Source organism: Heloderma suspectum, chromosome 5 (genome assembly GCF_057233095.1).
Source record: "Heloderma suspectum isolate Gila_16-S chromosome 5, 16-S_ref, whole genome shotgun sequence".
NCBI lineage: Eukaryota > Metazoa > Chordata > Lepidosauria > Squamata > Helodermatidae > Heloderma > Heloderma suspectum.
In genome coordinates this window covers 9,549,750-9,567,360 of record NC_139462.1, presented here as the reverse complement: position 1 = coordinate 9,567,360, position 17,611 = coordinate 9,549,750, and the positions used below count along the sequence as shown (strand labels likewise).

Genomic DNA, 17,611 nt, shown 5'->3' with positions numbered 1-17,611 from the left:
GCTCTTACCGCTCAGCCACAGCCGGTCCGATGCTCCACACAGCACACAGCACACCCATGGCATTTCAAAGACGGTAAAACAGCAATGAGAGATTTAACCCAATTTTAAAAGGCTACGCATGCCCGGCACTAAAGCAGACAGACCCAAAGTCAAGGGGAAAACAAGCCAACCAACCTTAGGTTTTACCACGGTTTCTTGAATGGGAGCGCTGTAATCGCCCATATCCTGGAAGGCTTGGTTTGTGGAGGAGGACACCGCCCTTGGGGCATTTGTAGGCAAGGGCGAAGGCGTGGCACCCGACTCCGTTGACTGGGAAATATTCATCCCAGGAGGTGGGCTGGAACTTGCTGACGCGCTGCTTCGAGGCACTGGAGGAACACATGCAGGGATGCAGCAGTTAATTTCTGTTAGGGTATGGGGACGGGCAACACGTACAGCCCTAGGTGGGGATTGCATGCAGAATGTCCCAGGTTCAATCCCCAGCAACACCTCCAGGTGGGGCTAGGAAAGAATCCTGCCTGAAACCCTGGAGAGCTGCTGCTGCTGCCAGTCAATGTCGACAATACTGGGCTAGAAGGACCCACGGTCCCACCTGGTATAAGGCCGCTCCCTATGTTCCCAACAGGAGACAGAGCAAACTATACCGCATACTACATAGTGGGTGGCGGAAACTCCACACTCAGATGGCTCTAACACAGCCTTCCTCAACCTGGTGCCCTCCAGATGTTTTGGATGGCTGGGAGCTGGTGTCCAAAACATCTGGAGGGCATGCTTTAACAGCACAGCAAACACATCCCGATCCTGTTACTGCAGTGCATTGACAGCCACCCTGGCTCCTGGTCTGTTTCCAGGCACAATTCTAGGTACTGGTCTTGGTTGCTGGTGTCTTCCTGCCTGTGCCACAGTGAATCACACAGCGGTAGATTCTATAGCAGCAGGATACGTGGCGGACTGTGTCACCGTGGGTGGGGTGAGAGGGCTTAGGCGGGGCATCTCCCTGTCTGCACAGGTGGATTGGGTCCTCCTGTGTCAGGCTCACATGTGGACATCTCTGCAACTTCACCAGGCCATCACCAAACTGGTCATGGCTGGTGGGCACTGGCGGTGTTGCCATGGTTGCTAGGGATGTTGCGGTTGTTGTTGCCCCATTCCATGCTTTTTAGAGCCGCCTGTGTGCGCGCTTTTCACTCGCTGTTGTACTTGGTGAATGTAGGACATGACAATGTCCCGGTGTAGTGGTGGCATCTCTCTCCCCTGGAGTATAGGATTATCTGCATAAATTTGGAGTGGTGGTGTATCACTGCTACAAGACAGTGGCGCCTTGGCCTGGAAGCCCCTCACTTCGCTGGACTAAAATTAAAATGACAACTGCCTACACCTTCGCATTTGTCCCTCAAGACTGAGCCTCTAGTAAGGCACACAAAAAAGGCCCTGGCTGAAGCAAGAGGGACATTTATTTTGGCACTCACAGTCCAGCGCCTGAGGAAGAGCGCCTGGCCCCAAAGTCTATAGTACTACAGATGTTAATGGTCAATTGGCAAATTTGATTAGTCACAGGGAGCTGTTTATCAGTCTTTTCAAACCAAAACTCGTGCTTGCCTTGAAAACCCAGAGCCTGGGATACCAAGTTTACTGCAGGGATCGCTACATCAGAAGGTAACAGCAAAGACAAAACAGAAAACAAAACAAAGGAAGCAATCGTCAGACTTCAAAATCATAAAAACCCAGATTAGACAGATTCCCAGGAGAACTGCGCACCCACGCCTCACTTCACTTTTAATGGCTTCCTGAAAGGTGTGTGTGGGGGGGTGGTCTGTCCTAGACAGGCAGATGGGCAGGCATCAAGACTAAGTTGGTATGCAACCCTTTAAAAAGTTTCTTCTTCTAACATTAGAAGTGTCTTTAAAAATTGGTACCTGCCTCTGCTGATAGTAAAGTGCATCTGGTTACAGCCGGGGTGGTGGCAGAGGGTCAGTGGCCGTGGCCAGAGCCAACGGTGCGTGGAGCTGCAGGTCTCCTCCATCCCTCTCTCCCACACGCAAATATACACAAACACAAGTATAGCCTCCCCCCACTCCAACTCACTCGCTCTCATACAGACACATACCACCCCCCTCACTCTCTCCCTCCCTCCCTCCCTCCCTCCCTCTCTCTCTCTCTCTCTCTCACACACACACACACACACACACTCACTCCCGCAAAGAGACTCCCCCATTATCTCCTCTCCACAGCGGGATCAGGATCACAAACCTCCACTCCCTGGGGAGGGAAGGCTTTCCTCTTCCTGCTAGGAGAAGCAAAGTGGCTGCTCTAACCTGTCAAATCTCTGCGTTTTTTCTCTGAAAAGTAGTATTATTCAGAGGGAAACCACACAGTTTGGTGGGCTCGAGTGGCCACCTTTCCTCTCCTTCAGAAACCATGGAACAAAGCAGGCTAGAGTGGCAGAAGACACTCTAGCCCTCCATACTCTGTGATTTCCCTCTCAATAGTGCTATTTTTCAGACAGGACTTGGAGGGCTAGAGTGGCAAAAAGTTCATTCTACACCACCAAAGGGGGAAAAAGTGAAGTGGGAGAGGTGTGAGCAGGGGAATTTGGGTGGGGTGTGTGGCTGGCTAAGGTACCCATGGGCCGCAGGGGAGATTTCCTGAGGGCCGCATGTGGCCCGCAAGTTAACCACCCTGGCTTTCAGCGATGGCATGGATGTGGATTTCACTACTAGCAGCCTCTATGTGTTTCTATCTATAAACATGCTTGTACAATGTTTATTTCTGTAAATCTGACCTCCTCTTTGCCATGCTACCTTTCCTTCTCCCTTTCTAATCTGTGGATTTAATAAAGTGATCTGGCAGGCTTGGTAGCTGGGCCTGAGCAGCTGTCTAACAAGAGGGAGCCCCCCCAACCCATGGTGCAATTAGGGAGAGGAGGGGGTATGAGCACAGCCTCAGTAGCAGTTGGAAGCGACAGCTGGGGAGCAGGCAGTTAACTGGAGGGAGGGAAGGTGAAGAATTCTTCCTAAGCCTGTCATGGTCAGTCAGTCTCTCTCTCTTCTCTCTCTCTCTCTCGCACACACACATACACACAGTTGCACTACTCCCTATATCAGGGGTGGGCAACTTGTGGCCCTTCAGATGTTGCTGGAGTGCAACTCTCATCAGCCCTAACCAGAATAGCGAATGATAAGGCTCAGTGATGGACACTGCAATCCAGTAACATCTGGAGGGCCACAAGTTGTTCGCCCCTGATCCAAATGCTCCCAGAGTCGGCGAAGCTAGGGGTGGTAACAACTTTGTTTCTTTTGTTCCTGAGTATATATTCTGCATGTGGATCCATGTTTTCCTGTCTGCAAGCCCTGCCTTTTTGCCTGCGAATAAATAAGCCCCATTTTGAATATTCAGCAGATTGTGTGGTGTGATACCTTCCTCACAGACCTCCTCCATGATGCTTTCTCCTCAGTTCTGCTTACTGTGTTCAGATTTATAAAGATCAAGGGTGCTCCCGGCCCAGCTGGGGAACTATGGTAAAGTGGGAGTGATGGCAGTGATACCACCTGAACAGATTTGGGGTGTTATTCGTCATTTATTAATACTGAAGAGCCTCCTAAGTCATAGGTAGAGGGTGTGTGTCACAGTGGAGGAGTCAACATTTTTGTTAATTGAAAAATGTCAATAAAACATACGGGGTGAAGGAAAACAACTCAGACAAGGGGATAATCTATTCCGTAGCATACAACCCAACAAAAAGCTACCCTGAAAAAGCCAAATCTTAATCCTTTCCCTAAAGCGCAGTAAACAGCAGGCTGCTCTAGACAGCAAGATCCACAAGGGGGCCAGTGCTGGGAAGGCCCTGTTCTAAGTAATCTTCTGCCTCACTTCAGAAGGTAGGGCCATTTAATCAGTATCTCCTGCAACAGGGCCAGCCCGAGACATTTTGCTGCTAGAGACAAAGTACAAGATAGTGCTCCCTCTCATTCTGTATACAAAAGCTGACTGGACTGGCAACAATGGGATGGGAATCTTGATGTGAAAATAGAGAGACAGCCTTTATTTATTAATTAGATTTATTACCTGCTTTTTAGTGGAGGAATTGGATTGATATACTTTTGATTAGTTAATAGGATCAGGCAATGAGTTTTTACCATTTTCAGTATTGTGGCTTAGATATCACTTACCATCTAGTGCTGGGTGGCGATATATTCAATTACAGCACCTTTGGGTGTCTATATATGGGCCATCAGCAATAAGCGTTTCTGCACCTACAGCTATTGTAATCTTAGCTGTTTATAAAGAATTTTTGGAATGTAATGAAGTGGATGTTCAGTATGTTAGAGATAAATGGAATAAGGAGATGGAATGTGTTATACAGCCTACTAAATAGAAAGTGGCCTTGGCTTCCATATGTGCTATTTCTCTAGATTTAAAATTGAGGCCAATTCAACAAAAATGACGTTTTGTGTATATTGGACACCACAGAGGCTTGTTTAAGAAGAAGCTGGCTGGCTCTGTTAGATGCTGGCGATATAATGCAGACAATGCCTTGTTGAGGCATATGATGTGGGTATGCCCTGCGGCAGCCTCTTTCAGTCGAAAGTTACGGCCCGCATAAATTTTGCTCTTGAAAAGTTTGCGATAACGGGGGATGTTCATACACTTTTAAATTATACTCCTGTGATGTGGGGATTAACAGATGGACGGCAAAAGTGCATACTGAGAGCCTTTGCAGTTGCTAAGAGACTCATACTTGAAGCCTGGAAAGATAAACACCCACCATATCATTCAGTGGGTAGTATCCAATGTTAGTCCTACACAGAGTAGACCCACTGAAATGAATGAAACTTAAGTTAGTTATAACTAACATAAGTCCCATTCATTTCAATGGGTCTACTCTACATAGCATTAACACTGGATTCTACCCAGTGGTCTGAAGATCTTACTGCTCTTGCAACATTGGAACGTCTCTCCACCATCGTCAATTTCGTCTGAATGCTTATTTAGATATCTGGGCTACTTATATTAACACATATATTTGAAACAGCAGTCTCAAATCTTTTTTCTCCAATTAAAAAAAATGGTGTTGTGAACAGTTATTGTAAACAAACATGCTTTCTTTGTTGTGTTCTTTTTGTTGTTTGTTGTCTCCCCTCTCCCTTTTTTGTTTTGTTATAATTGCACTGGCAATGGGACAGTGTCCTCCAAAGCACATAAGGCAGCTGGCTAGCCTCGGAGGTGCAGGGCGGGCTGCATGGCACATAACTCCCTCCTCCAACACCTCGCTGCTGCCTCCAAGCATCTGCTGTCTGAGGCAACCACCTCACTCTATTTAATGGCAGGGCCGGTTCTGTCCCCAGAGGACCTTAAGGCATGTCATGATGGGGAAGGCATATACCGGAGAACACGCCTTCCCCATCATGGTGGAGAGCTTGGTGAAAATGTCAACCCAGTGTGCAGCCACTGTAAAAAAGGTAAATCCCACGTGACTCATAATTAGGAAAGGAACTGAGAATAAAACGGCCAATATCATGCTGCCCTTATACAAATCTATGGTGCGACCACACTTGGAATGCTGTGTACAGTTCTGGTCACCATACCTAAAAGATACTGTAGAGCTGGAAAAAGTGCAGAAAAGGGCAACTAAAATGATCAAGGGGCTGGAGCATCTCCCTATGAGAGAAGGTTACAACATCTGGGATGGTTTAGCTTGGAAAAAAGGAGGATAAAGGGAGACATGATGGAGGTCTACAAAATTATGCATGGTGTGGAGAATGTAGATAGGGAGATTGTAACGTATGCCTATTATATTAATGTATGTGTTTTCATTGTTAACTTTAACCCAGGTAAGACAGGGTTGACAGTACACCAGAGAACGAGTGAAAGGTGGGAGGGGCCTGAATGTATGTGAGGATTCTGAGGTTATATAAAGGGTGAAATGACAGTCAGACAGTCAGATAGTGCCTATGGAAACAACATCTAGTTAGTGGAGCTTGTGTACAGGATTTTAAGAGAGTAGAGCAGGCAGGGAAGTTAGGAACAAGCACTGATTACTAATAACAACTTATAAATTGTCATTTTTTAAATAAATCTTTATTTTTTTAAAAAAATCCAAATTCCCATGTGTCATTTGATTTTACGCTACCTTTATTATATCTAAATCCCTGTTACTTCTCCTGTAGATGGTTGAGAGAACTAATTGAGCATATTGAGTTGCTCTGGAACCCAGAGAGAGTAAAAGGGCTGAAGCTTGTGGGACAGTGGATACAGCTGTCCAACAGTGAAAGAAGACGTTCCTGAAGGGAACTGTAGGGAGGTTCTCAGTTTCTGAGGAGGAGGCTAGAGAAAGATGGAACCTTGGGCAGGTATGCCACAGACATTTTTCTCTCTGTCTCAGAATACTAGAACCTGGGGTCATCCCATGAAGCTGTTGATGGGAGATTCAGGACAGATAAAAGGAAGGACTTCTTCACACAGCACATAGTCAAACTAGGGAATTTGCTACCACAGGATGTAGTGATGGCCACCACTTCAGATGGCTTGAAAAGGGGGTTGGGCAAATTCCTGGAGGAAAAGGCTATCCATGGCTACTAGTCTTGATGGCTATGTGTTACCTCCAGTACCAGAGGAAGTGAGCCTATGTACACCAGTTGCTGGGGAACATGGGCAGGAGGGTGCTGTTGCGCTCATGTCCTGCTTGTGGGCTCCTGGCTGGCTGGCCACTGTGTGAACAGAATGCTGGACCAGATGGACCCTTGGTCTGATCCAGCAGGGCTAGAAGGTCTTTAAGGTACCCTGGATACAACCCTTGTTCGCTTGATAGAACACCAGCACTTTGAATAATCCCCCAAAATTAACCAAAGTATCCCAACCGCTGTGGAACAAAAATGCCCTGGGGGCAGCGGAAGGAGGGTGGCAGAAGGAGCAGGGAGCATGACATACCAACTGCCATCAGCCACAGTCAGCATCAGCAATAGTCCAAAACATGTGCAAAGAGTGCTGCCACACTGCCTACCTGTGAGCTAAGCTTCCTGAACACTAGTCAAAGCAGCACATTACAGCACTCCAACCTAGAGGTTAACCCAAGGAACGTGTCATGTTGGCCAATGCAACATGGACTAGCCCTTACCTGCCTCCTCTGTACATGCATTTTAAAAGTTTATATTACCGCCCTTCAGCAAACCTGAAGTTCTCTATGCTCCTGAGAAGGAAAAGCAGCACTGGTTGCAAAAGAAGAAAAGGTAACTTACAGATCCGGTGGGAGTCATAAACTTGTTGGATGTCCTTAGCTAGGTCTTGTAACTTGTCTGTTTCGAGAGCTTTTACGAGTAACGTCACCCAGCCTTCCCTGCACGTCAGGTGTTGAAAGAAGTGCCACACAGATTTCGCGTTCCCATGTCTGTCCACATGCGCGGTAATCTGTTGCTATAAATATGAGGAACAAGCAAATGCAGGCTTCAGGAGAGGGAGAAAGAAAAGCACCACTGAAGCGCCCCATAAGTGTTGCTTTGCTTGTGTAAAGCTCCTCATTCAATCCCAAGCATCTCCAGCTGTCAGATCTAAACGTGAAGACAGGTGTAACTTTTTTTAGAGCAGATAGTTCAGAAGCACTCCTGCTGCGTTCAGTGCAAATGCACAATTAACCAGAAAAAGCCAACTTTGGAAGGCACTGATTTGCCAGCTCCCACGAAGTCACCAACAACCCCCCTAATCCTGCAGTACCCAAAGAAATGTTGCAACTGTTTTAAAACTGTATGTTGCTATTTTTAAAATAAAGTGAAGGGTGAACACATAACTGAACAAATGTACAGGTTCCACTTCAAGCTGGCATAGTGCAAGGACAGCTGATGTAGTACAGTGGCTAGGAGACTGAGTTACAAAATCACAAAGTTCCCAGTTGAAATCTTAGCTCTGTCATGAACTCACCAAGTGGGCTTAGACAAGCTGCTCTCTGTCTCAACCCCCATACTACCACCATCTGCAATAGGGGGGATAATAATACCGGCCTACCTTTGTCTTACTAGACTTTGCCTTACTAGAACCTAAACTTGGCCTTGCTCGACTTGCTTCCTTTGCGGGAACTTGGGCTGTTGCCTAGCATACACACACACACACACACACACACACTCGGGAGAGAATCCCATCCAGCTGAGATGACTGTCTGGGATGGTATAGATTAAGGATGCCGAACCTCTTTCAGCCTGAGAGCCAAATTCCATTTCAGAGAAGCTGTCTGGAACAGCATCCCAGCACTAGGTGGGACCAAAAGCAAAAGGGGTGGGGCCAAAACCAAATATTTTATTATTTTAAAAATTAAAAATATTTTAATATTTTAGCTTAAAACTCTTACTGCCAGCCACTAAGCCTTAAGAGAGGCATTTCAACCTTTTAGAATGGGAAAAAACTGCACAAAAGCCAGGAACCACCAAATGACCAGTGGTTGGGGGAAGGGGGCATGGTCTTCTGAGGACCCCTGGAGGCCTGACTGAGAACCCAAGAGAGATGGATCTGGCCTCTGAGATTGAGGTTCTGCACCCCTAGTAAAGATGGACACACAGTCTCAGTGAAGGGCAGTTGCTTTTATCCAGGTCTTTGTGTGTGTTGCCCTTTTAAAAAAAAGTGTAGGGCAGTAACCACAATTCTGTGAAAAGTAGAGCTGAATTCTGCAACTCTGTGAACCATCTTGCACAATTTATTCTGTAATTCTTACTATTTTGCAAAATTTATTCTTTCTGTTAAAAAATGGGAAGGGGCAAGGTGTTGGGCAGGGCAACTGAGCCCCATCCCCTGACAACTGACATTTCACCAGGAATTGCTCACACACTTTCAAGCCCATCTTTACAATCATAAAGGCGAGAAAGGGGTTTAATTTAAAAACAATCTCTGGAAGCTGAACATAATACCGAGTCAGACAACTGATCTGTTTAGCCCAGTACTGTCTACTCCGGCCTTCTCCAAACCAGTGCCCTCCAGTTGTGTTGGACTACAACTCCCATAATCTTCAGTTGGCATGACCAAAGGGGTGATGGGAATTGGAGTCCATCTCGACAGCTCCAGGTTGGGGAAAGCTGGCCTGGAGACCCTGCCCTGGGCATGCTCTCAGTGGCAGTTCTCTCCACCCTACACACATCAGCGCTAGCCAGAAAAAGTAAGTTACTCCTGAATAATTACCCTGTCCATTTCGGTGAAGCAACTCAGATGCAACATTTGATCCACAGGGATGCGATGGAACTTACGCAAGTTACTATCAATATACATTTTCACTTGGTCCTCAGCAAAGCCCATCTTCAGTTAGTGACTAGAACTATGGGAAGAAAGAAGCTGTTATTGTCTCATAAACATGATAACCAGAATTGAAATTTGCAATGCACATGAAAAGGACGTACACGGCTAAAGCAGCTGCATTTCTCCGTCCCTTAAAATTAAGTCAGGAGAGGCAATCCGTCTAATTTATTTAGCTTAAAATGTTTCTAAACCATGCTTCCATCCTCAAGGGATCCTGGGGTGGTATACATAAAATTATTAAATCAAACACAATATAAAAGCAATAAAGGTTTTTTTAATTAATTTTAGTGTAAAATTTCAATAAAATAAAACAGTGAAAGAGAAAAAAATGTAGTTACATAGATTTGAATATATCTATTTCAGTGCATGGATATGAAAGGTTATACATGAAACATATAGCTTTCTAAGAACGATACATAAACTTCAACAAAAGCAGACCAAATATTCATATAAGTATCCATTCACAACTGGCATCAGTATACCACCCATTCAAATGTTGAAAGTGTTGTTAGGCCCTCTATCCATTGCATTATAGGAGGTGAGCATTTATCCTTCCAGTGTTGTAGTATCAGTCTTTTAGCTGTCAAAAGTGTGCGGAGAATCCATTTCCGCTGACCATGTGTCAGCTTCCAGGAAAGAGGGAGTTAATTTAAGAGGACATGTTCATCATAATATTATTTGATAAATATTAAAGAGTGCTCCAGTACAAGGTTTAGTCATATAACAACCTCCTCCCAAAAGAGGCAACTATTGCCAAAACATATGGTTAAAAGCAGCATTAGCTGTGTTACACCTCCAGCAATTAGCTGACTTAAACAAACCTTCATTAAAGAGATGTTGTGGTGTCCAATAGATATGGAAGAAGATTTTTTGCTGAAAAAGGTATAACCTGAGATTCATAGATGCTTCAGGTAAAGATGCTAATGTGGCGATCCATTGATTAGGCAAAATAAGACAATCCAGTTCCCTATTCCATTCCTGCTTAGAACCCTGTATATCATAAGGTTATTCACCAATAATAAGTATTTATAAACATGGGTCGATATAACTGATTGGCCTCAGTAAGTGCTTCCAATAGTGAGGGAGACTCTGAAGCTGTAAAAGCTGTAACCTAAATAGGGATAAATGCCAAGTTCTGCACCTAGGAAAAAGAAACCAAATGCATAGTTACAAGATGGGGGATACGTGGCTCAACCACACTACAAGCGAGAAGGATCTTGGAATTGTTGTAGATCACAAGCTGAATATGAGCCAACAATGTGAAGTGGCTGCAAAAAAGGCAAATGCTATTTTGGGCTGCATTCACAGAAGCATAGCTTCCAAATCCCGGGAAGTACTCAGCACTGGTTAGGCCTTATCTGGAGTACTGTGTCCAGTTCTGGGCACCACATTTTAAGGATACAGACAAACTGGAGAGGGTTCAGAGGAGGGCAACAAAGATGATCAGGGGACTGGAAACAAAGCCCTATGAAGAGAGACTGAAAGAACAGGGCATGTTTAGCCTTGAGAAGAGAAGACTGAGGGGAGATAGGATAGCGCTCTTCAAGTACTTGAAAGGTTGTCCCAGAGAGGAAGGCCAGGATCTCTTCTCCATCATCCCAGAGTGCAGGACACGGAATAATGGGCTCAAGTGACAGGAAGCCAGATTCTGGCTGAACATCAGGAAAAACGTCCTGACTGTTAGAGCAATACGACAATGGAACCAATAACCTAGGGAGGTAGTGGGCTCTCCCACCCTGGAAGCATTCAAGACGAGGCTGGACAGCCATCTGTCAGGGATGCTCTGACTTGGATTCCTGCATTGAGCAGGGGGTTGGACTCGATGGCCTTGTAGTCCCTTTCCAACCCTTCTATTCTATTCTATTCTATTCTATTCTATGAAACCTAAATTCTGACAAATGTTTCAACTGCAAGTATTGCCGTTCAGCCACAGCGGGCAAATCATATTTGGCCCGCAAAGCTGGGAATGACAAAAACCCATAATCAGCACCCACTAGGTGATCCAAAGTAAAAATCGACTTATCCACAAAAGCATTCTCTTACCAATTTTTAAATCCAGGTTTCCCCATAGAGTCAATTTAGCATGAGAAAATGGATCAAAATGTAATTGATGCCCACAAATCTCTGACAGCTGTAACTGTGGGAGGAACCCTATCCATTTTAATCTGTCGAGAACCTAATGCCATCCACTTAGGGAGGATCCAGACAAAAAGATTCCAAAACTGACCAAGGTGGAAAATCTGATTTAAGTGGAAAAGACCTAAATTTAGTACAAGTCAACAAATAGGCCCAATGATATAAAGCAAGATCTGGAAAGTCAAACTCATCTTCTCTAATTGGAAGCTGCATCCTTTTCAAGGAAATTCATGGCAGGGACCCCCCCACCCCGCCCCCATTTACAAGACAGAGTATTGAATTTTTGAAAATGTTTGCCAGGTATAAATAGAGGAATCCCGTGTACAACGAACAATTTTGCATTGATTTACCTTGCCCCACAAACTCAACTTTAAAGATGCCCATCTGTCTAAATCCCATGAGATCTGATTAACCAACTTATTCAAATTTTACTTGATCATTTGAGACACATCTCTAAGCATAAGTATTCCCAAATAGGTAATAACATCTGGGCACCTTCAGAATGGCCAATTAGCTAATACACTACGAGATATAGCATCAATTCAGACTTTGACCAATTAACTGAATAGTTAGACAACTTACCAAAAGTATTAATCAATTGGATCAAGGCTCGGACAGACGACTGGAGTTCTGAGATAAACAATAAAAGATCATCAGCATAAAGAATAATTTTACATTCTAAGCAATCATGGACAAAGCCATGAATACTAATATTCCCTCTAACAGCACAAGCCAGAGATTCCAAACATAAATCGAACATCAAAGAAGAAAGTGGACATCCCTGCCTGGTACCTCTCCCAAGTGAAAAGAAAGCCGAAAAGAGACCATTAGTCATAACCCTAGCTCTTGGGCTTGAATATAAATTTGACCCAAATTCAAAACTTCTGCAAGAAACCCAAAATTACTCAGTGTAGTGAAGATAAATGTCTAGTGAATTTTGTCAACGGCTTTTACAGCATCCAAAGGAACAGTGGCAGCCCAGTCTGTTCTACCAGTGTTTAAAGCTATCAAATCAACAACTAATCAAAGGTTATAAGCCTCTTATCTATGTTTATTAAATCCCACCTGATTTGCTGAAACCAATGTTGTGATAACTTCATAGAATCATAGAATAGTAGGGTTGGAAGGGGCCTACTGTCAGGGTGGAAACTGAGCCCAGAGAGCCTCAGAGCAGTTCGGATTCTGAGGAGGAACAGCTATCCGTGGGAGAGGGGCCAGCTCATCCTTCACAGGCTCAGCACCTGGCAGAGATTCCTCCTGCCAGCATTCCAGAGATAGATAGCAACCCGGGTAGTGAGGGAATGTGGGAGGAGGGCTTCTTAGACACTCGACGCAGACACAAAGAGCGACACAAAGAGCGACGAGTGATGGAGGGCGCGGAAAGGAGGCGTAGCGCCCGTTTGGAACGCAAGCAACGGCCGCCTCCCATGGACCCAAGGGAAAGAGGGAGGATCTCTCCCTAGCCCATAAGTTCTGGGTCTTCAAGTGACTCTCTTTCAAACGGGGATCAACTGACTACTTGAAGCTTAGGCCACCCTGCTGTTCCTTGCTTTAGTCACTGGTGATTAGCATCTGAAAGAGTCATTAAGTTGTAAAAGGATTAAAGCTTTGAAAAGAAATCCTTTCATCTGTGTCTTGAGTTGGCTATTGGAATCTACTGGGAGAAGCCGCCAGAGCGCTCCTGACACCTACAAGGCCATGAGTCCAACCCCCTGCTCAATGCAGGAATCCAAGTCAGAGCATCCCTGACAGATGGCTGTCCAGCCTTGTCTTGAATGCCTCCAGGGTGGGAGAGCCCACCACCTCCCTAGGTCATTGGTTCCATTGTCTTATTGCTCTAACAGTCAGGAAGTTTTTCCTGATGTTCAGCCGGAATCTGGCTTCCTGTCACTTGAGCCCATTATTCCGTGTCCTGCACTCTGGGATGATCGAGAAGAGATCCTGGCCTTCCTCTCTGGGACAACCTTTCAAGTACTTGTTGCAATTTATTGGCCAGAACAGCAGTTAATATTTTAATACCTATGTTAATTAATGAAATAGGCCAATAGTTAGCACAATAAGTATAATCCTCACCAGGCTTAGGAATCAGTGTAATATAAGCACCATTTAACGATGAAGGAAGGGAGCCTCATTCATATATGATTGTTTAGACAATGAAATTTTGGAACTAACAGATTAGAAAATGTTTTATACAACTCAGTTGGAAACCCGTCTGGACCACATGATTTCCCAGTATTCATATTCCTAATTACTTTTGTAATTTTCTCAATACAAGAGAAAACGCTGCTGTGAAGAATTTAAACATGGAAGATCAACACGAGAGGGGAGAAAAGCATCCATGTCCTGCTCCAATGTTTTACTACACATACTATACAAATCAGAATAAAACTTTAAAAATTGTGAATTTTTATCTATGGCAGAGGTGCATATGGTATCACTCTCATCTTTAATAGCTGAAATAAAATTTCACTGTTTTTGCTGCTTAAGACGATGTGATGCTCAAGACAATGTGATGCTTGTCATTTTACCAATATGCCTGTTGTAAACCGGTTGAGGCAAGTTCCGCCAGCTGTGAAAGAATATTATTCAGCTCATATTTAACATTCTGCAAATCCAGATAAAGTTGTGAAGTTGGGCAAATGGCAAACTGGGTTATAAGAAATTTCACCTTCTTATTTAGAGATATTTGTTGCATTTTAGAAATTATTTTCTTATAAGAGGCATAGGCAATAATTCGGCCCCACAAAAAAGTTTTACTGGCCTCCCACCCAACGGCGCAAGAATCAACTGTACCCTCATTAATTTTAAAGTACCTGAGTCGCTCAGCAGAAATCTGTGATTTAAACACAACACCATTAAGAAGAGAAACATTAAAGCGCCAGAGCCCGGGCGGCCTTGGCAAATCTGAAAATTGCAACGCCAAGCTGACTGAGTCATGGTCTGAGACTACCAGCGTATCAATCTTATGAACATTTATTTGATGTAGCAAAGATGTAGAAACCAAAAAATAATCTAATCAAAAACAGTTGTGATGGGCAGGTGAAATAAAGGTGAAGTCTCTCTTGCCAGGATGCGTAATTCTCCAAGCATCAATCAAACCAACTTCAGCCGTAGAGGCCTGAAGTGTAAATCTCACCACAGTTTGCCTCTTGGGAGCAGGTGTGCTCTTATCCAGCAATAGATCTAAACCAGCAATAAAGATTTCAACAACAAGAGGCATGAACTAGTCAACCACCAAACAATCCCCACCACAACAAAAATCAAGCCATCTAAAATCAATTTAGACGTGAGCTTTCCAGCCAGAGGAGGAAAAGTGGCACAGTGCTAAACTATGGCTACACACGTTCGCTCATCCAGTGCTTGACGGCTATCCCAGCTTAAGGTGCAGGGAGAGGCAGCCACAACAGCACAGCAGTGCTAGAGCGGTTGCAGAAAGAGAGTGATGAAAAGAGCAAGGAGCATCACGTACCATGTGGGGTTAGAGCCTATGGATTTGGGAAGTCAACTAGGATAGCAGAGCAGACAGGCAAAAAGAAGGTAGAAGAGGTGCACACAGGGATCAGTAAGGAGTCAGCAGCGAGGTGCCAACCAGGGATCTAATTTGCAGGGCTGCAGGTTCTAGCAAAAGCTGCCGCCAGCTTGGAATATTGCAGGAAAAAAAGTTGCTTCAGCAAAGACACAATGCCCAAGACGGTGACAAAAACAATCTCAGAACATATGCAGGATGATATGGAGAGCCAGTGTAGTGTACTGGTTGGCTTGGGACTCGGGAGGCCCGGGTTCAAGATTCACTCGGCCATGAAGCTGACTGGGTGTCTTTGGGCAAGCTGCTGACTCTCAGCCTAACTGACCTGACAGGGTTGTTGTGAGGATAAAATGGAGAAATGAGGACCTTGTAAGCCGCCTTGGCTCCTTGCAAGAAGAAAAAAGGCATGATATAAATGTAATAAATAAATAAATAATAAATAAGGAGGATCCCATTGAAAGCGACCTGATTCTGGTTTCTCCACACTGCAAAGCAACAGTATTTACACAAAGCAAGGCTAAAATGGAGAATTTAAAAAGGCTAAGCCCTGGGATTTTGCTTTACTGGTAGCCCCTTACCTTGAAAAGACAGCTCCTGATGGCTCTGTTGGGAAAGAAAGGCTTTGGGGAGCCCAGATTCTAGCCGGGGTTTTTCCATGGAAGCCAAAGCATATTTCTATGAAATGGCTTTGGAATCACAATTGTCACCTTCACTGGGGGTGCATAGTCCACAGGGAGTGAAGAGAATTTGCAAGATTTGGGAAATGTGATTATGCCTGGGGTTCCTTCCCTGTCCCCATAATTCATCTCATCTTTCCACAAGGCCTGTTGGCACCAAAGGGGGGCTGTCTTGTCCAAAGACAGAGGGTGTAATGTTGACCTGTGATTCAACTCATACATCTTTGACTTCAATGACCCCAGTAAAAGCCAAGAGTGGTTCTTACTGTGGGTCAATACAGATGACCATTTTACCACACATCTGGATGCGATCTGTGGCAAGAGTCCCCTTTCTTGGCCAAGACGATAAGGACAACCAACATACCCGCTATGTAAGAGATCCCACCCTGGCTAGTTGGTTGGCTGTATGGATTAAGTTCAAATTAATATTTTGTCAATCTATTTATAGAATAGATTGTTTGAAAGTTAGAAATGGCTTGGGGAGGGGGTGAAGGCAGTGGCTTCCAATCAGATCCTGATAAGGCCTTTACAGAAAAGAAGATAATTCAGCACCTAAGAGAGTTTCAGCTATTAGGCAGTACAGAAATGTAATAAATAAATAAGGATGTGCGTTTCATCACCAACACTGCCTTGTTAATTGCCACTGTAACAATTTTGCTTTTACGCAATTATTGCCATCTGTTCTTTTTGCATTTGGTTTCCCTCTGACCTCACTCATCTTCATTCCCTTCCCCAGTCACGTGTGTATATACGACTGCCCATTTAGGATAACAATTCAAGTGTCTGAGGAAACAGACCCCGGTCCGCAGAAGCTTATGCCGTAATAAAACTGTCCATCTTTAAAGGTGCCACAGGATTCTTCGCTGTTTTAACAATGAAACAGAACCACACCCTTGAGGAAAGGAACCTAGAGGACATTTCTGTGTTCTAACAACAAATCACCGGGAAAGTCCCCAAGCTCCCCGTGTGTGTGTGTGTGTGTGTGTGTGTGTGTGTTCTGGAGCCATATGATGGAGCTTTTCAAACCAGGAAGTTAGACCAAGAGGACCACAAGAGAAGCTTGTTTGCCTGCCTACCCACTAGGTGGGGAATGCTGGGAGTCGTGGGGCTTTTTTTTGTCTAAACACGCACAGGATTGCACCTTTAATGTACTCCACACACCGGCAACCAATGCTTATTCCACACTATCAGGAAACTATTCCCATCTGTCGCAGGCCCCTGTTAGCAAAGGACAGTATTCTGCGGGCATTCTCAGAATAAGCAATAAACAAATAGTTCTTGACTGCTCCAGAACGAGCGAAGGAAAGTTATACCTTCGTTCCTGCGCAGCAGGAATCCATGAAGGGAACTAGGAAAGGCTTGTGGCGATCAGGAGCGCTTGAACGCGGGGAAGTGCGCGTCGAAGGGCAGCCTTACAGGGCAATCCTCTGAAGAAGGCACGCGCGGGACTGCTAGGGTGACGGTTAGGGCGACTCCCCTGGGGCTTACTCCCAAGAAAGCGGGCGCCGGGCTGCGGCGCAAGTCTCGCCTCGCGTGGGAACGCGGGAGAGGGAGCAAAGCGACGGATCCGTGAGGGCGGGTTCGCCTACGGCCGTGCAAAGGGGCCTCCTGAGGCCCCGCTTCGCCCCCCTCAAAAGGGCCCCTTGCCGCCCAGCGTGCCGCGCGGCCGGGTCAGCAAGGGCCGACGCCCGAGAGCGACGCGGACGGAGGGGCGACCCGAACACAAGCCCCCGCCTGACCCGGGCAGGCGAGGAGGGGGAGGCGGGCTTACCCCGGGCGGCGCGCTCCCACCGCCCGGCCTTCCCTCCGAGCCCGGGGCGCGGCGCGCGCGGGGCGGCCCGACGCGCCCTCGTTACCTGCTGGCGGCGGGGGCCGGGTCGGGGGGCCGCGCGGGCCTGGCGAGGCAGCGGCCTGGGGCGGGCGGCGTCCTCCGCCTCGCGCACTCGCCCGGGGAGCGTGCTCGGCCCGCCCCGGCCCCCATTGGCTGCTCGGCTTCCGCCCC

The 17,611-nt window shown here is 45.9% G+C and overlaps 1 protein-coding gene across 9 annotated transcripts in view; it reads right to left on the bottom strand.

The window, feature by feature from the left end:
- The window catches only part of MAVS (mitochondrial antiviral signaling protein), a 27,435-nt gene extending 9,824 nt beyond the window's left edge, over positions 1 to 17,611 (bottom strand). For 2 of the 9 annotated variants that reach the window (XM_084855332.1, XM_084855325.1), the window contains exons 1-6: positions 17,466 to 17,611; positions 11,989 to 12,036; positions 9,157 to 9,289; positions 7,236 to 7,410; positions 1,600 to 1,644; positions 175 to 368 (exon numbers count right to left, since the gene is read on the bottom strand). In XM_084855332.1, the coding sequence (XP_084711458.1) occupies positions 175 to 368; positions 1,600 to 1,644; positions 7,236 to 7,410; positions 9,157 to 9,270 (528 nt within the window). In that variant the 5' untranslated portion in view covers positions 9,271 to 9,289; positions 11,989 to 12,036; positions 17,466 to 17,611. Of the gene's footprint in view, positions 1 to 174; positions 369 to 1,599; positions 1,645 to 7,235; positions 7,411 to 9,156; positions 9,290 to 9,371; positions 9,486 to 11,988; positions 12,037 to 16,922; positions 17,415 to 17,465 lie in introns of those variants that run through there. The other 7 variants (XM_084855334.1, XM_084855329.1, XM_084855326.1 and 4 more) reach the window with 6 other exon arrangements.